Below are 20,191 nucleotides of genomic sequence, written 5' to 3'. Positions count from 1 at the left end.
ATGACAGACTACTTGAAGTCATAGTCATAATCATACTTTATTGATCCCGGGGGAAATTGGTTTTCGTTACAGTTGTACCATAAGTAATAAATAGTAATAAAACCATAAATAGTTAAATAGTAATATGTAAATTATGCCAGTAAATTATGAAATAAGTCCAGGACCAGCCTATTGGCTCAAGGTGTCTGACCCTCCAAGGGGGGAGTTGTAAAGTTTGACGGCCACAGGCAGGAATAACTTCCTATGACGCTCTGTGTTGCATCTCGGTGGAATGAGTCTCTGGCTGAATGTACTCCTGTGCCCAACCAGTCCATTATGTAGTGGATGGGAGACATTGTCCAAGATGGCATGCAACTTGGACAGCATCCTCTTTTCAGACACCACTGTGAGAGAGTCCAGTTCCATCCCCACAACATCACTGGCCTTACGAATGAGTTTGTTGATTCTGTTGGTGTCTGCTACCCTCAGCCTGCTGCCCCAGCACACAATAGCAAACATGATAGCACTGGACACCACAGACTCGTAGAACATCCTCAGCATCGTCTGGCAGATGTTAAAGGACCTCAGTCTCCTCAGGAAATAGAGACGGCTCTGACCCTTCTTGTAGACAGCCTCAATGTTCTTTGACCAGTCCAGTTTATTGTCAATTCGTATCCCCAGGTATTTGTAATCCTCCACCATGTCCATACTGACCCCCTGGATGGAAACAGGGGTCACCGGTACCTTAGCTCTCCTCAGGTCTACCACAAGCTCCTTAGTCTTTTTCACATTAAGCTGCAAATAATTCTGCTCACACCATGTGACAAAGTTTCCTACCCTAGCCCTGTACTCAGCCTCATCTCCCTTGCTGATGCATCCAGCTATGGCAGAGTCATCCGAAAACTTCTTAAGGTGACAAGACTCTGTGCAGTAGTTGAAGTCCGAGCTGTAAATGGTGAAGAGAAAGGGAGACAAGAAGCTGAACATGTACATATAATTTCAGCTACTTATATCACGTTGGAATTTGGAGAAACACAAAATTAACTTTTATTGAATATAATACATTTAATTGCTGATGCTTTGCAATAGCTAAACTAAGCTGAAAATGTTTTGTTGATGATTTGCCTTTGACTCAGAGTCTGAGGATTCTCGCTTAGGTGTCTAACAATAATCAGCCAGCATTGATGGATTCCAGTTGCCCTGATACCATTTCTCTATGACTGCAATGTCCTGGTGAAACCTCTCACCATGCTCGTCACTGACAGCGCTTGGATTTGCAGGGAAGAAATCTAAATGGGAATGCAGAAGATGGGTCTTTAGCGACATGTTGCACTTCATGGTTTTGTTTCTTTGAAGCATGTTGTCAACCAGCTGTACAGAGTTAGTGGCTTGAACGCCTTCCATGTGATTTTCTCCAGTCCCACTAGAAGTTCTTTGAATTGCCTGTCATTGATGACCTGTTTGATTGTGGACCAACAAAAATGCCTTTGTTAATCTTGGCATCAGTTCTTCTAACTTGAATTATGAATTGAATTAACAAATAGAGGCAATTTCAAAAAAAAATGGTGCATGATAGGGAAACTTCAGAGTGATTTTCATGATCAGCAGCCCAAAATCCATAAGATACACCCAAAAGTATTCAGGAAGCAAAATTTTTGTGGTCTAGTGATATCAATCAATAATCTATTCCTTCCCTTAGAAAACAACTTCATGGTCACTCAATCTACCACTGAGCACTGCAGTCAAACAGAAGTTATCTGCTATTTCTCGGTACACATGACCGTTATAAACCAACACATACAGTTGCCAGAGGACCAGAACTTAATGTACTTGTCTGTAATTAAAAGGATTATATGGCAGACCTCCTGCTGTCAGTTCTTTGCTGGTTATGTACAGTACTTCAATGCAAAGAGGTTTTAGTTCAAACAATAAAAACATATTAAGCAATCCTTCACTTCTGTGCCCATTCTGTTATTGTTGTGGAGTAGCAGCCAATCTGTTGGAGGAAGTCAGCAGGTTGAGCAGCATCTGTCGGAGGAGGGAGAAGAAATTGTTAATGTTTCAAGTGAAAACGCCGCACTAGGACTGTTTCGATCCAAAGCGTTGACAATTCCCTTAAACAGATGCTTCTCAACCCGCTGAGTTCCTCCAGCAGATCGTTCATAGCTCCAAGTTCAAAGATTCAGTTTAATATCAGAGAATGTATACAGTATACAGCCTGAAATTCGTGCTCTTCACAGACACCCACCAAACAAGAGGCCCCATAGAATGAATGATAGAAACATGGAAGCCCCGAAACCCTTCACTCCCCTCACCATGCAAGCAACAGCAAAGGTCCCCCAAAGAGACCTTGATCCAGCGTCCATCAAATCGACAGGGCATAACCCAGCACTTCGGTATCTCAGACAGGCTCCATCACCTGCAGCCTCTCCTGTCTCTCCTGTTATGGTTGCGGACTGCTAGCCAACTCATGTAGGACCTTGCCTCACGGATCTCTCTGCTTTGCAGCTCAGAGTCTTCAAGCTGGCAAAGTCATGGCCCACCCTCAACACGCTCATCAAGATCATCGGCAACTCCATGGGCGCTCTGGGCAACCTGACCCTCGTCCTGGCAATCATTGTCTTCATCTTCGCAGTGGTGGGGATGCAGCTCTTTGGCAAGAGCTACAGTGACTGCGTATGCAAGATCTCGGACAAGTGCAAGCTCCCGCGTTGGCACATGCATGACTTCTTCCACTCCTTCCTCATCGTCTTTCGGGTTCTGTGCGGCGAGTGGATCGAGACCATGTGGGACTGCATGGAGGTGGCTGGGCAGCCTCTGTGTATCCTCGTCTTCATGCTGGTCATGGTGATTGGAAACCTGGTGGTAAGGCCTCACCCTTTTCTTTCTGGGCTTCTTTTGGGGTGCTGGGACAATCATGGACACTATTGGGACGTTGCAACTCCGTAAGTCAAGTCAAGTTCATTGACATTTAACTATATACATGTACATAACCATAGGTGTTCCTCATGGGGTCAGTATTGAGACCGCTACTTTTCACATTGTTTGTCAGTGATTTAGATAATGGAATTGATGGCTTTGTGGTAAGTTAGCGGATAATACAAAGATCGATGGAGGGGTAGATAGTGCAGAGGAAGCAATGCGATTGCAGCAGGACTTAGACAAATTGGAAGAATGGGCAAAAAGTTTTGGGAAATGTATGATAATTGCATTTTGGTTAAAGTAACAATAGTGCGGACTATTATCCAAATGGGGAGAAGGTTCAAACATCAGAGGTGCAGAGGGACTTGGGAGTCCTCGTGCAAGACTCCCAGAAGGTTAATTTACAGGTTGAGTCTGTGGTAAAGAAGGCAAATGCAATGTTGGCATTTATTTCAAGGGGAATAGAATATTAAAGCAAGGAAATGATGCTGAAACTTTATAAGACACTAGTCAGGCCGCACTTGTAGTATTGTCAACAGCTTTGGGTCCCATATCTCAGAAAGGACGTGTTGTCATTGGAGAGATGGGTGGGAACCTTAATAATACAAGGCCCTGCGAAATCAGCACTCCTGATAAATGTCCCCAGTGATCTGAGGATGATTCGGGGAATGTAGGGGTTAATATACTTTGAGCGTTTGACAGCTTCGGGCCTGCACCCACTGGAATTTAGAAGAATGTGGGGGGATCTCATTGAAACCTACCGCATGTTGAAAGGACTAGATAGGGTGGATGTGGAGAGGATGTACCCAGAACTAGAGGGTACAGCCTCCAATCTGAGGGGCGATCTTTAGAACAGAGGTAAGGAGGAATTTCTGTGGAATGCTCTGCCACAAACTGCAGTGGAGGCCAAGTCCGTGGGTATATTTAAGGTGGAAGTTAATTGTTTCCTAATCGTTCAGGACATCAAAGGATATGGCGAAAAGGCAAGTGTATGGGGTTGGGTGGGATCCGGGATCAGCCATGATGGAATGGCAGAGCAGACTCAATGGGTTGAATGGCCTAATTCTGCTCCTTTGTCTTATGGTCTTATATAATGTATATAGAAACCAGACAACTTTTCTTCGAACCAGGGTGTAAAGCACAGTAGTCCACATAACACACAACAACTTATGAAGGTAAGGATTAAACCTACAGATGAATCACACATAAATAACAAACTAAAGTGCATAAATTAAATATTGTAAGGTACAGAACAGATTAACCAGTGACACTTTGAATACAATATGGTCCGGAGTTCAGAAGCCTAATGGCCTGAGTGAAGAAATTGTTTCCCATCCTGACCTTGTTCTTGTTTTTATGCATCGGAGACTCCTGTCTGATGGTAGAAAGTCAAAGAGGATGCTGGATGGATGGCTGGGATCCTTAATAATACTAAGGACCCTGTGTACGCAGCGCTCCTGATAAATGTCCCCGATGGATGGTAGGGAGACCCCTATGATCCTCTCAGCTGTTCTCACAGTCCTTTGTAGGGACTTCTGGCCCGATACTTGACTGCTCCCATACCAGATGGAGATGCAACTTGTCCAGATGCTCTCAATGGTGCTCCTGTAAAACACAGTTAAGATGGGGGGTGGGGAGCCTTGCTTACTTCAATCTTCTTAGGAAATGGAGGGGCTGCTGTGCCTTCTTATTCAGTGAAGTGATATTAAGGAGCCATAAGACCATAAGATTCAAATTTATTTATCACATGTGCATCGAAACATACAGAGAAATGTGTTGTTTGCACAGGATGCTCACAAGTGTCGCCACACGTTCTGCGCCAACATAACATACCCACAATGCTCAACAGAGCAACAACTACAAATCAGTAACAGCAAAACAAGTGGCTTCCCCATCCCTCCCACCTACCCACTCACTCATACACACAGACAGGCCTTCAAGCCCAGCACAGGCTGCATCCAGAGTCCTTGGCCATGGACTCTTAGACTTGCAGACATCAGGCCTCTTCTTCTGGACACGTTGACCCATGGGCTTTGACCTCTCCGGCCTTGCCAATTTCAGTCTTTGATCTTCAGGTTTTGAGCTCCGGTATTGACACGAAGACCACAATTCATAGGAGCAGAATTAAGCTATTTGGCCCATCGAGTCTGCCCTGACAATGGATCATATCTAATTTATTTTCCCTTTCAACCCCATTCTCCTGCCTTCTCCCTGTAACCTTTGACACCCTTAATAATCAAGAACCTATCAACCTCCATTTTAAATCTACGTAATGACTTGGCTTCCACTGTCTTCTGTGGCAATGAATTCCACAGATTCACTACCCTCTGGCTAAAGAAATTCCTCGTCATCTCTGTTCTAAAGGGACATCTTTCCTTTCTGAGTTTGTTCCTAGGTTCTGCCACTATTGGAAACACTACCTTCCTTGCAAGGAAGGCCCCATCTCCTCAGACACACTGTGTGATTCTACAGCGCCAAAACTACTCACTAGTCTAACGTTGCATGTGGTTGTCCTTCAAATAAAACCTGCATTCTCATCATCCTCTGGGTAAAGATATTTTCTCTAGAGCTCCTTGCAGGATTTATTGGTATTCCTTGTCCCAGACACTCCCACAACCTCTATAACCCCCCTCATGAAATCCTTTCATAACCCATACAACTACGTACCTGCGCATTCTCCAGACAAGCATCTCCTAGTGATACCCCTCCTGATCCTGGTATTGTTAATGACAGGTTAATTTCAGTTAGGTCTGCATTCATTTTATAAGCTGGGGACCCCAATATTTTATGGTGTTAGAGTCATATACAGTAGAACAGAAACAGGCCCTTCAGCCCAACCTATCTATACTGACCAGGATGTTCATTTAAACAAGCCCCATTTGCCCTCATTTGTCCCCCTAAACCTTTCCTACCCATGTATCTGTCCAGAGTCTTTTAAGTGTTGTTATTGTATTGTAGCTACCTCAATCACTTTGTCTGGCAGCTTGTTCCATATACACACCAGCCTCTGCACAAGGAAGCTGTCCCTCAGGTCCCTTTTACATGTTTCACCTCCCACCTTCAACCTGTGCCCTCTAGCCTTCAGCTGCCCTTCTCTAAGAAAATGATGGAGCACATGACTGATCAAAAATCGGGAGTCCCCACTTCTGACAGACCTTCTCCATGGGCTGCTTCATGCTCAGTAATTGGGAGCTTGTGCCTGTGTGTGTAAGTGACAGCTAACCTGTCGGAACTGACAGTAACCAGATCTGGACACCATGCCCCAACTAGTCTGATATAGTTTTACCTATCTCTTGTGCATGTGAATGTGTGTCTGTGTCTGTGTCTGTGTGCATAAGTGATTACTATTTTTGCTTGGTTTCACAATACAGCACAAACTGGGCCCTTCTGCCCCTTCAGCCTTGCTGCCCCTGCAAAACCCGACCATCCTGATTAACCCTAACCTAATCATGGGACAACTTACAATGACCAATTAACCTACCTGGTACATCTTTGGATTGTGGGAGGAAAGCAGAGTCCTGGGGAAAACCCATACATTCCATGGGTGAGATTCCCTACAGATGGCACTGGAATTGAACTCCAAACTGCAGAATGCCCCAAGCTGTGATAGTGTCGCACGAACTGATACGAGACGGTGGCGCCATTTATAGAGCTGACAGCAACCAGGGCTGTGCGCCATGCCCAACTAGTCTGATGTAGTTTTACTCATCTGTTGTGTGTGTTTGTGTGTGTGTGTGCATGTGTGATCACTATTATACAGCTAGCCTGTCAGAATTGACATTAACCATGGCCCAACGAGTCTGGCATAGTTTTACCTGCGCAGTATTGCATGTGAGACCGTGGAATTATTTCATTAGCTTCGTGAATAATGTCATGATTGGACTTGCTTCAATAGCTGATTTGATTATATACTTCATCACTTAGACCCGCCTGGTAGTAGCACAATAGGCCAGATTGAACACAGCAGGTTGTCTAACAGCACGTGCTGTGCTTGATTTGCCTTCAAACAGCTCCTTCTTTGGGATGTGTACAAAGTCACTTTAGGATATTGTATACTATGTCACTTTGGTATATTGTGTACAAAGTCACTTTGGGCCGTTGAGTAAAAAGTCACTCTGGGGATGTTGTGTAAAAAGACACTTGGGGATGTGTGTACAAACACACTTTGAGCTGTTGTGTAAAAAATCACTCTGGGATGTTGTGTACCAAGTCACTTTGGGATATTGTGTAAAAAGTCACTTTGGGATGTTGTGTACCAAGTCACTTTGGGATGTTGTGTACCAAGTCACTTTGGGATATTGTGTAAAAAGTCACTTTGGGATGTTGTGTACCAAGTCACTTTGGGATATTGTGTAAAAAGTCACTTTGGGATGTTGTGTACCAAGTCACTTTGGGATATTGTGTAAAAAGTCACTTTGGGATGTTGTGTACCAAGTCACTTTGGGATATTGTGTAAAAAGTCACTTTGGGATGTTGTGTACCAAGTCACTTTGGGATGTTGTGCAAAAAGTCACTCTGGGATGTTGTGTAAAAAGTCACTTTGGGATGTTGTATAAAAAATTACTTTGGAATGTTGTGTAAAAGTCACTTTGGGAATTGTGTGCAAGGTCACTGGAACTATTAGGATGAAGACACAGCACACATGGCAGTGGGTGAAACCCAGCAATGAGGCTGTCAGTGAACAGAAAGTTCAGCTGTGCGACTGTGGATTATGGAATGAATTGTGCAGAGGCTGAGAAGGAATAGAGGCATTGGCAGGTCGAGGGCATGTGGATCCAGGTTAGTCCAGGGGTGGAAATGGCTCAGGGGCAGGTCTGAAAGGCAGAGCCAGTCCAGGTATATGCTAACCAGAGGTCTGGTCACTGTAAATTATTTATTATTATTGTCACACGTACTAAGATAAGGCCATAAGGCTGGGGGCAGAATTAGGCCATTCAGCCCATTCAGACTGCTCTGACAATGGATCATGGCTGATTTAGGGCCTCTCAACCCCATTCTCCTGCCTTCTCCTCTAACCACTCTTTAAGAAATGAGGAAGGCAGCAGAAAGGAAATTATAGACCAGTTAGTTTGACCTCAGTTGTAGGGAAGATGTTGCAGTCAATCGTTAAGGATGGGGTTATAGAGTACTTGGTGATACAGGACAAGATGAGACAAAGTCAGCATGGTTTCCGTAAGGGAAAATCTTGCCTGATGAACCTGTTGGAATTCTTTGAGAAGATTACAAGTAGGATAGATACAGTGGATGTTGTATATTTGGATTTTCAGAAGGCCTTTGACAAGGTGCCACACATGAGGCTGCTTACCAAGTTAAGAGCCCATGGAATTACAGGCAAGTTACTGGCATGGTTAGAGCATTGGCTGATTGGCAGGAGGCAGTGAGTGGGAATGAAAGGATCCTTTTCTGGTTGGCAGCCAGTGACTAGTGGTGTTCCGCAGGGGTCGGTGTGGGAGCACTTCTTTTTATGCTGCATATCAATGATTTAGATGATAGAATTGATGGCTTTGTTGCCAAGTTTGCAGATGATATGAAGACTGGTGGAGGGGCAGGTAGTGTTGAGGAAACAGGTAGGCTGCAGGAGGACTTAGACAGATTAGGAGAATAGGGAAAAGAGTGCCAAATGAAAGACAATATTGGAAAATGCATGGTCATACACTTTGGTGGCAGAAATAAATGTGCGGACTATTTTCTAAACAGGGAGAAAATCCAGAAATCTGAGATGCAGAGGGGCTTGGGAGTCCTTGTCCAGAGCACCCTAAAGGTTAACTTGCAGGCAGAGTCAGTGTTGAGGAAGGCAAATGCAATGTTAGCATTCATTTCAAGAGGTCTTGGATACAAGAGCAGGGATGTGATGCTGAGGCTTTGTAATGCATTGCTGGGTCTCACCTTGAGTATTGTGAATATTTTTGGGCTCCTCATCTAAGGAAAGATGTGCTGGCATTGGAGAGGGTTCAGAGGAGGTTCACAAGGATGATCCCAGGAATGAAAGGGTTAACATATGAGGAACATTTGATAGCTCTGGGTCTGTACTTGCTGGAATTTAGAAGGATGAGGAGGGAATCTCACTGAAACCTTTCCAATGTTGAAAGGCCTAGACAGAGTAGATGTGGAAAGAATGTTTCCCATGACGGGGGAGTCTAGGACAAGAAGGTACAGCCTCAGGACTGAGGGGCGTCCATTTTAAACAGAGATGTGGAGAAATTTCTTTAGCCAGGAGGGTGGTGAATTTGTGGAATTTATTACCACAGGCAACTGTGGAGGCCAGGTCGTTAGGTGTATTTAAGGCAGAGATTCTTGATTGGACACGGCATTAAAGGTTATGGGGAAAAGACCAGGGAGTGGGGCTGTAGAGGGGAATAAAGGATGAGCCATGATTGGATGGCAGAGCAGACTCGATGGGCCAAATGGCCTAATTCTGCTCCCATGTCTTGTGGTCTTCTGGTCTAACCTGGGCTTTAGGCTTTCATAAATCAAAGTACAGAGTACAGGAGTTGGGATGTTATGTTGAGCTGTATAAGACATTGGTGAGGCCGAATTTGGAGTATTGTGTCCGGTTTTGATCACCTACCTATAGGAAATGGTGCAAATGAAATTGAGAGCATGCAGACAAAATTTACCGGGACTTGGGGACCTGAATTACAGGGAAAGGTGAATAAGTTATGACTTTATTCCCTTGAACGTAGAAGATTGAGGGGAGAATTGAAAGAGGTATACAAAATTATGAGGGGTACAGATAGGATAAACGCATGTAGGCTCCTTCCACCAAGGTTGGGTGAGACTAGAACTGGAGGTCATCGGTTAAGTGTGAAAAGTGAAATGTTTAAGGAGAGGGTGGAGCGAGCTGCAAGGGCAAGTGGTGGATGTGAGCTCAATTTCAGCATTTGAGAGAAATCTGGATAGGTACGTGGATGGTAGGGTGCAGTTTAATAGTTTGGCATGATGGGCCAAAGGGCCTGTTCTCTGCTGTAGTGTTTTATGACTCTATGACTTTAACCTTTGATGCCTTTAATAATTCAGTAATCTATCAGCCTCTGCTTTATATATACCCAAAGGCTTTCACATTACTGTAAATTACAGTAAGGAGTAAATGTACAGCACTGTGCAAAAGTCTGAGGCACAAAAGATGGCCAGGGTGTAAAATGTTTGCACAGTACTGCAGTAATCTTATGTATCGCACTGTACTGCAGTAACAAATTTCATGACATTTGTGAGTGCTGATAAACCTGATTCTGATTTGGGTCTCTATTGTGGACTGAGGGTGGGAAGGGGGCAGGGAGAGGGGAATCTTGGTTGGGAAATGGGGAAGGGAGTGGGAAGCACCGGAGAGACGTTCTGCAACGATCAATAAACCATCAAATATCAAGCTATCAAATGACCTTGCCTGGTGTCGCAGGGCTGGGTGTCTCTGTACCTGCACTATCCCCACCCTGGAACTCCTGTGCCACTGTCCCACACCCTCCTAGGGCATTCCACCCTCGCCATTGCCTACCTTAGTTGCTCCTACCACACTTACAAACTCACTCTCCACTCCACATTGACAAAAGGAGAACAGAATTAGTGAGTTAGTGCTTGTGGGTTGATTCATTTGCCATTCAGAATCTGACAGTGGAGGGAAGAAGCAGTTCCTTAAACATCGAGTGTGAGTCTTCAGGCTCCCGTACCTCCTCTCTGATGTCAAATTCTGGAGGACATATCCTTCTCTTTGCACTGTTTCATTCCTTTGAAGAATTTGCTTTATAAGCTGGGGCTGGGAAGGAATGTTTAGAGGAGATGTGTAAGGCAGGTAATTTTTACAAGGAAACAGTATGTGCTGGGAATGCGCTGCCAGGGATAACACTGGACCCAGATACAATAGGGGTTTCTAAGAGGCTGTTAGATAACGTGTGAATATGCGGAAAATGGAGGGATATGGGCAATTGCAGGCAGAGCAGAATTATTTTGATTGGCATTGCGGTCAACACAGACATTGTGGACAGTAGGGCCTGTTCTGAACATCGGTACTGTGTTTTATGTGAAGGGACTGTGATGGTTCAGAAGGCTGTTGAGCCAAATTAGTCCATAGATCAAATTGAATAGAATCAGATTGATTATCACTCACATATGATGCGAAGTTAGTTGTTTTGTGGCAGCAGCACAGTGTAATGCATAAAAATCTATATCTTACAAAAAAATAAATGAGTCAGCACAATAACGACGGCGTAATGTTTTATCGCGACGGCAATCACTGATTGGGGTTCAGTTCTTACCATTGTCCATAAGGAGATTGTGTGTTTTCCCATGACTGTGTGGGTTTCTCTGGGTGCTCTGCTTCCCTCCCATCCTAAAGTCGTACGTGTTAGGGTTAGTGAGTTGTGGGCATGTTATGCTGGCCCAGGAAGCATGGCGACACTTGTGGGCTGCCCCCAGCTCATGCTTGGACAGTGTTGGTCATTGACACAAATGATGCATTTCACTGTATGTTTCCATGTATGTGAGAAATAAAGCAAGTCCTTCAAAGCAATGAAATAGTGCAAAGTAAAGAGTACTTTGTGAGTGTTCATGGATTCATAGACCTTTCAGAAATCTGATGGCAGAAGGGTAGAAGCTGTTGAGTGTGAGCTGCCAGGCTTCCGAACCTCCTCCCTGATGACAGTAATGAGAAGAAAGCATGGGCCAGATGGTAAGGGGCCACGATGGACGCCACCTTCCTCAGGCTACGCCTCTTGAAGAGGTCCTCGATGGTGGTGAGTTTGCCCGCGACAGAACTGGCTGATTCTACACCCCTCTGCAGCCCCTTGCGGCCCTGTGCTTTGGAGCTTCCATATCAGGCTATGATGCAACCTTGGGTGCTGTGACCTGGTATGAGTCAAGGCCATCAGAAGACTAGACAGCGAAGCTCAATATAAACCTCTTCATGGGACCATTAGCCGTGACGTAGGTTGTTGGCGTGGCAGTGACCCTGCTCTACTCTCAGACTTGCTTGCCAATCAACATCAAAACTCACCAAGGCTGAAAGCACAGAGGAGATCATTGATTCTCGGTGCTGTGACAGCTGCCTGCTTGGCTCCATTCCCCACAGGTGACATCAGTGACTCATGGAAGAACACAGGACATGGGAGCAGAATTAGGCCATTTGGTCTTTGATCATGCTTGATTATTCTCCCTCTCAACCCATTCTCCTGCCTTCTCCCAGTAGCCTTTGACATCCTTACAACCTCCCCCTTAAATATACCCATCGACTTGGCAAACATGGGAAAGTCTGCAGAAGCTGGAAATCCAGAGCAACACACACTCAATGCTGGAGGAACTCAGCAGGCCAGGCAGCATCTATGGAAAAGAGTAAACAGTTGACATTTCGGGCCGAGACCCTTCATCAAGACCCATCTAGAGCCATCCATGGAAACACATTCTATAGATTCACAACCCCCTGGGTAAAGAAATTCCTCCTCATCTCTGTTCTAAAGGGTCGCCCCTCTATTCAGAGGCTGTGTCCTCTGGTCCGAGAATCTCCTGCTATCTGAAACATTCTCTCCACATCCACTCTATCTAGGCCTTTCAATATTCAGTAGGTTTCAACGAGATTGCACTCATTATTTTAAACTCCAGCAAGTACAGACCCAGAACCATCAAACACTCCACATATATTAACCCTTTCCTTCCTGGGATCATTCTGGTAAGCATCCTCTGGATTCTCTCCAATGCAGCACATCGTTTCTTAAATATGGGGCCTAACACTGAAACATAAAAACATGGAAATCTACAGCACATTACAGGTCCTTCGGCCCACAATGCTGCGCCAACCATGTAACCTACTCCAGAAGCTGCCTAGAATTTCCCTACCGCACAGCCCTCTCCTTTCTTAACTCCATGTACCTATCTAAGAGTCTCTTAAAAGACCCTATTGCATCCATCTCCACCACCATTACTGGCAGTGCATTCCACACACCCACCACTCTGTGTGTGAAAAACTTACCTCTGACATGACCCTTCTACCTACTTAAAACTATGCCCCCTTGTGTTAGCCGCTTCAGCCCTGGGAAAAAGCTTCCGGCTATCCACACAATCAATGCCTCTCATCATCTTATACACCTCTTTCAGGTCACCACTCATCTTCTGTCACTCCAAGGTGAGAAGGCCAAGTTCACTCAACCTATTCTCATAAGGCACGCTCTCCAATCCAAGCAACATCCTTGTAAATCTCCTCAGCACTCTCTGTATAGTATCCACATCCTTCCTGTAGTGAGGTGACCAGAACTGAGCGCAGTACTCCAAGTGGAGTCTGACCAGGGTCCTATACAGCTGCAACATTACCTCACGGCCCTTGAACTCAGTCCCACAGTTGATGATGGCCAACACACCATACACCTTCTTAACCACACAGTCACTGTTCACAATTCTCCAAATATGTTCTGACCAGTGCTTTATAAATTCTCAACATTACATCCTTTTTTTTTATACTTTAGTCCTCTTGAAATTAATGCTAACATTGCATTTGCCTTCCTTACCACTGACTCAACCTGCAAATTAATGTTTAGGGAATCTTGCATGAGTACAAATCAGATTTTTAAAAATTTTCTCCCCATTTAGAAAATAGTCCACACCGGTATTCCTTCTACCAAAGTGCATGACCATACACTTCCCAACACTGTATTCTGTCTGCTACTTCTTTGCCCATTCTCCAAATCTGTCTAAGTCCTTCTGCAGACTCCCTGCTTCCTCAACACTACCTGCCCCTCCACTTATTCTTATATCAAGTGTGGATCTGTGGAAGGGTTTGTGGTTCTCTCAACAGCAGCAGAAATGCTGAGGGGAGGCCTGCAAGTTTATGAAAGTGTGGGTAGGTTTGATCAACTACTTTTCTTGCCAGAATGTTGCCTGGACTTCAGTTATGGGACAATTATGGATGGTTTGTCCTGTTGCTTGAAATACATCAGTAAATATGTAACACACACAAAATGCTGGAGGAACTCAGCAGGTCAGGTAGCATCTATGGAGAGGAATAAGGAGTCGATGGTTTAGGCTGAGACCCTTCAGGGTATTTCACCTTTCACCATTAACCTATGACCTCTAGATCTAGTCTCACCCAACCTCAGTGGAAAAGGTCTGTTTACACATACAAGTGAATGAGAGTGGTGGAACTTGGGAGTGTGGGTGAAAGGTGGACTATTCACGGAGAATCTGGGGGAGATTGTCTTCACTCAGAGGTGACTGAAGTGCTGGATGCAAGTTCAGTTGAAGTGTTTAGGGGATGTTAGGCAAGATGCACGGAAGGAGGGGTTTGGAGGGCTATGCTCCAGATGTGGGTTGTTGGGCTAGGTCAGCATGGACTAGATGGGCCAATGGGCCTGTTTCCGTGCTGGAGTACTCTATGACTCTAAATGGGACTAACTTAGATGTGCATCTTGGTCAGCATGGATGTGATGGGCTGAAGGCCCTTTCCCCATGCTATTTGAATCTACAGCCCCATGCTCACAAAAATCCCCTTGGTATTTTCTAATTTATCTGCACTGTTTCTGTAAAGGCCTATTTTTGTGACAACTGGATTCTTCACCTTTCTGGAAGCGGTCAGTCACCCATTACAATGACAAATAGAAGATGGCTGCCTGCCATGATGGGAAAAAATAATTCCTCACCTTGTTGAAAGCAGCCAATCACCAAGCACAATTAAAAAAAAGAAAATGGCTGCCTGCCATGATAGCAAGAAGAATTTGCTGACCCACAAAGCCTCAGCAATTCTAACGCAATCAGCAAGTTATTTCAGGCAACCATTTTCTTCGTAGAAAGGTTTTTTTTTGCATAAGCAGGAAGCACTTGAGCCTAGCACAAGCCTTGTGTTCTGGGGGACGGAGGAGGCCATTACCTCATATAATTACTGCAGGCAGCAGTGACAAGCTGGCAGACTTCTCGACCACGAGTATACAGTTCAGAATGACAGCCGCCTCTTTTACAGAGCTCGGAACTTAATCTCTGTAGCAATCACCGTAGAAGTGGTTGAACCAGAGAGAAATTACATTTTCAAATGGCTTTAACAAGGACAAAATCACCCCATGCACATTGAAAGGCAAAGTCAGTGTTAGACTAGCTTAGTTGCTAACACTCAAGTCACTGTGTCATCAACTCCTCTCTCCAGGATCTAACCATCCATTCCATTTTGGCTGGATACACCTGTGGTGCTCAGACAGAGAGCGGCGTTGCCTTTTTCTTGTTTGGAACAATTGTTTTGAGCAATTAAAGATCATTCATTACTATCGTATCTGCCCCTACCACTTCCTGTGACAATGAGTCCCAGGCACCCACCACTCTGTGTAAAAGACTTCCACTGCTGATGGTCACAGAGCACTACAGCACAGGAAAAGGCCAATTGGCCCATCTAGTCCATAACAAACTATCCTTGTGCCTAGTCCCATCAACCTTCACCTGGACCATAGCCTTTCCTACCCCTCCCATCCAAATTTTGCTTAAATGTTGAAGTAGAAGCTTCATTGAAAACCCTCTCAAAGACGTAGAACCACTTGCCTGCCTCTTATCTCTGTGCGTCCCAATGACAACGGAAAGGGTAGGAAAGGCTTAGAGCAGGGGTTTCCGACTTGGCGACCACGGACCTCCTGGTTAATGGCAGGGGTCCATGGCATAAAAAAGGTTGGGAAACCATGGTTTAGTGGGATATGGGCCAAACGCTGGCAAATGGGGAGTAACACACACAAAATGGTGGAGGAACTGAGCACTCTGTACGCAGCATCTCCAGAGAAAGATAAGCAGTCCATGTTTTGGTCCGAGACCCTTCATCCGGACTGGAAAGGAGGGGTGGAAGCCAGAATAAGAATAAGGAGATAAGGGGAAGGGAAGGAGTGCAAGATGGCAGGTGATAAATGAAGCCCTGTGAGAGGAAAGGCGGGTGGGTGGGGGGGGGGGGGGATTGTGCAGTGAGAAGCCGGAAGGTGATAGATGGTAGATTTAAAGGGATGAAGAAGAAGGACTGGGCCAGGAGGGGTGAGTAGACACTGGAAGAAAGTGGAGGAGGAAGGGTACTAGAGGGAAATGATAAGCAGGTGACAAGAAGAGTCATTTATTTAATTGGTTTCTCTTTATCTGGTTTTAGAACTTACATGAAGACTTAATCACATTTTATGCAGAAAATTCCACAGGGTTCACAAACGTTCCTAGCAGCACTGTATTCCACTCAGGTTAATTTTCTTGCCGGTATCCACGGTAAAAGAAATAGAATAGAATCAACGGAAAACTACACACAAACAAAGACTAACAAGCTCTGGTGTCCATGTGACAAGAAAGCTAATCTTCTAACATTACCACATGCATGTTCCCCTCCAAGGGCCAGCCATTCTGACATGGAAATATATCGCTCTTACTTCAAAGTTCAAAGTAAATTTATTATCACAGTGCATGTCACCATATACAGCCCTGCGGTTCATTTTCTTATGGGCATACACAGTAGATCCAAGAAACATAACAGAATAAATGAAATACTGCTTCCAACAGGATGGGCAAACAACTAGTGTGCAAAAGACAATAAACTGTGTGCAAATACAAAATTAAAAGTAATAATAAATGAATAAATAACCAACAAGTATTGTGAACATGAGATGAAGAGTCCTTGAAAGTGAGTCCATAGATGGGGCAAGTGAAATTGAGAGAATTTATCCCTTTGGTTCAAGAGCCTGATGGTTAGTAACTGTTCCCGAACCTGGTGGTGTGAGTCCTGAGGCTTCTGGACCACCTTCCTGATGGCAGCAGTGAGAAGGGAGCACGGCCTGAGCTGTGGGGGTCCTGTCTCAATCGTGGTCCTGTAGTCTAAATCTCAGAACCACCCCCCCCCACCGAAAGCCCTGTGGAAACACCTTCACGGGAAGGACTGCAGCAGGTCAAGAAGACAGCTCTTCACTACCTTCCCAAGGGCACTGAAGGATGGACTACAAATGCTGACTTCATCAGCGACGTCCAGATCCCACAAGGAAGTAATATTTCAGGTGAAAGGATCAAATTCAGCAAAGCTAAGGTTAGCTGTAACGTCTTTATTTATCAAGCTACAGCGCAGAATAGGTCCTGCGAGACACACGGCCTAGCAATCCCCTATTTAACCCTTGCCCTACCGCAGGATCCTTTACAATGACCAATTAACCTGCCAACTGATATGTCTCTGGACTGTGGGATGAAGCCCACACATTCCACGGGGAGGACCTACAGACCCATGCAGATGGTTTAGATAGTCATATCTCGTGGAGTCACAGCAGGAAAACAGGCCCTTTGGCCCATCTGGCCTCTGCTGAGCAACACACACACACACACACACACACACACACAGGCACACAGGCACACAGTGCAGGAGGAACTCAGCAGGCCAGGCAGCATCATGGAAAAGAGTAAGGTCAAAGTTTCCGGCCGAGACTCTTCATCAGGACTGGGAAAACAGATGAGGAGTCAGGGTAAGAGAGTGGGGGAGGGGAGGAAGAAGCACAAGGTGAGAGGTGAAACCAGGAGAGAGGGGGAGGGGTGACGTAAAGGGCTGGGAAGTCGATTGGTGAAAGAGATACAGGGCTGGAGAAGAGGGAATCCGATAGGAGAGGACAGAAGTCCTTGGAAGAAAAAAAAGGGGGAGGAGCACCAGAGGGAGGCGACAGGCAGGTAAGAAGATAGGGGGAAAAGGGATTGGTAATGGTGAAGGGTGAGGTGGGGGGGGGCATTACCAGAAGCTCGAGAAATCGATGTCCGTGCCATTAGGTTGGAGGCTACCCAGACGGAGGTGTTGCTCCTCCAACCTGAGTGTGGCCTCATTGCAGCAGTAGAGGAGGCCAGGGACTGACATGACCGAGTGGGAATGGGATGTGGAATTAAAATGGGTGGCCACCGGGAGATCCTGCTTTTTCTGGCGGACGGAGTGTAGGTACTTGGCGAAGCGGTCTCCCAGTCTCTGTCGGGTCTCACCGATATACAGTGCCAGGAGGGAGGTCAGTGGGGAGGGACAAACGGACAAGGGATTCGTGTAGGGAGCAATCCCTGCAGAAAACATAAAGTGGGTGGTGGGGGGGAGATGTGCTTGTTGGTGGAATCCCACTGGAGATGGCAGAATTTCTATAACTTTCTCATACAGAATCTTCACAAACTTCTAAGAGACACTGTCCTGCTTCCTTTGCAATTGTACTTGCATGCTGGGCCCAAGACAGGTCCTCTGACATGCTAACACCGAGGAATTTAAAGCTGTGTCCTGATTAACCGAAGCCCATTGTATACCCAATGACTTGGCCTCCACAGCTGTCTGCACCAATGAATTCCACAGATTCATCACCCTCCGGCTAAAGAAATTCTTCCTCATCTCTGCTCTAAGTGACACCCTTCTGCATTTCTGATTACAGTACAGTACAGACTTGCTAAGCCTGACTCTAAGAAAGCAAAATGGAGGGCTATGTGGGAGGGAGGGCTTTGGATGATATTGGAGGAGGTTTAAGGGGTGGGACAATATCATGGGCTATTGGGCCTAGACTGTGCTGTAATGCTGTGTGTTCGATGTTCCATGTTAACTCAGTCTCCACAGATGCTGCCTGCTCTGCTGAGTGTTCCTAGCATTTCAGTTTGGATTTATAGCCTCTGAAAGCTTTGTTTTGCTTTTTAAGATAGCTGCACAAAATCAATGCCTCATTTGGGCCCAACGTAATGAAGTTCAATATCACAGTAATCAGAATCAGGTTTATTATCACTGATAATATGACATGAAATTTGTTTTGTGGCAGCAGTACAGTGCAGAGATATAAAGTCACTACAAATTACACAAATAAATAAATAGTTTAAAGAAAGGAACAATGAGGTAGTGTTCGTGGATTCGTGGACCATTCAGAAATCTGATGGAGCGGGAAAAGCTGCTTTTGAATCATTGAGTGTGTGCTTTCAGGCTCCTGTACCTCCTCCCTGATGGTAGCAATGAGAAGAGGGCACGTCCTGGGTGATGGGGGTCCTTAGTGATAGATGCTGCCTTCTTGAAGTAAAGTAACCTCAAAAACAAAAAAGTAACAAATTAACTGCAAAAGAGGAGTTTGAAACTGTGATCACTATTATCTAGATATAAATGCAGGTCACCTTAATGAAATCTGCAGTTGTTGCCTTGCAGATGACACATTGCTTGTTATTACTGAAATGTAGGTGACTGGGTAAAGTAACACCAACTATACCAAGTGATATAATTATTCAGCTGAAAAGGTTGTAAATGTGAGCACAAAAGCTGCTCTGCACCAGTCTGACTAAAAATCCTGAGGTGAAGAAATTATGCTTCCATTTGTGGGAGAATCAAGGGGTCAAGTTAAGGGATTGGCCATTAAAGACAGAGAAAAGGTAATATGGAGGAACTTAGCAGGTCAAGCAGCATCTATGGAGGGGAATAAACCGTTGATGAAAGGACTGGAAAGGAAACCTCCCTCACCATCCTCCTCACCTAATCTCAACTATCACCTGTCAGCTTGTATGCCTTCCCCCCTCCCCACGTTCCTATTCTGGCATCGTCCCCTTTCCTTCCCCGTCCTGAAGAAGGGTCTCGGCCCAAAACAACGACCGTTTATTCCTCTCCATAGATGCTGCCTGACCTGCTGAGTTCCTCCAGCATCTTGTGTGTATTGCTCAAGATTTCCAACATCAGCAGAATCTCCCGTGTTGAAAAGAGACAAATTCTTCTCTCTCTCCCAGAGGACTGTGAGCTATTCGAATTCCGCTTCCACTGCTCTTTAAAGAAAAGGGTACTTGCACTGAGCTGCCTTTGTGAAAAGCTAATTTATGCAGCACTTATATTTTGAGTACGTCCGTCCATGGCAATAAACTGGAACTTCAACTTGCTTACGGCAGAGGTAGATTGAGTCCTGATGAGCACAAAGCAAATGTGTGTCCACCATGGGGCAAATTTCACTCTTGTGTTCTTCAAGAATCAATCCACCTAGTGAAAAGTGGAGTCAAGGAGACTATCACGTTACCCAGTGAGAGTTCAATTGCAATATTTAAGAGACGTTTGGATAGGTGCATGGATGGGAGGGATAGGGATGGCTACAGTCCGGGTGCTGATCAATGGGACTAGGCAGAATAATAGTTTGGCACAGATTCGATGGGCCGAAGGGCCTGTAACAAGTTCAACTTTATTGTCAATCAACCATATATACGGCCAAACGAAACGATGTTCCTCCAGACCAAGATACATAACAGAGTAGGCACTGTATAACCCACACAATGTACTCTAGTGCAGGGGTCCCCAACCTTTTGTGCATTGCGGACCGGTTTAATATTGACGATATTCTTGCAGACAGCCCGACAAGGAGGAGGG

At 45.3% G+C, this 20,191-nt stretch overlaps 1 protein-coding gene across 4 annotated transcripts in view; it reads left to right on the top strand.

The window, feature by feature from the left end:
* scn5lab (sodium channel, voltage gated, type V-like, alpha b) overlaps positions 1-20,191 on the top strand; it is a 480,040-nt gene that overhangs the window by 296,663 nt on the left and 163,186 nt on the right. For all 4 annotated transcript variants that reach the window (XM_072254130.1, XM_072254129.1, XM_072254125.1 and 1 more), the window contains exon 17: positions 2,488-2,844. In XM_072254130.1, the coding sequence (XP_072110231.1) occupies positions 2,488-2,844 (357 nt within the window). The remainder of the gene's footprint in view (positions 1-2,487; positions 2,845-20,191) is intronic.

This window comes from Mobula birostris, chromosome 3, assembly GCF_030028105.1.
Source record: "Mobula birostris isolate sMobBir1 chromosome 3, sMobBir1.hap1, whole genome shotgun sequence".
In the NCBI taxonomy this organism is placed as follows: Eukaryota; Metazoa; Chordata; class Chondrichthyes; order Myliobatiformes; family Myliobatidae; genus Mobula; species Mobula birostris.
The sequence above is the reverse complement of the archived record's forward strand: the minus strand, read 5'-3'. Positions and strand labels throughout refer to the sequence as shown.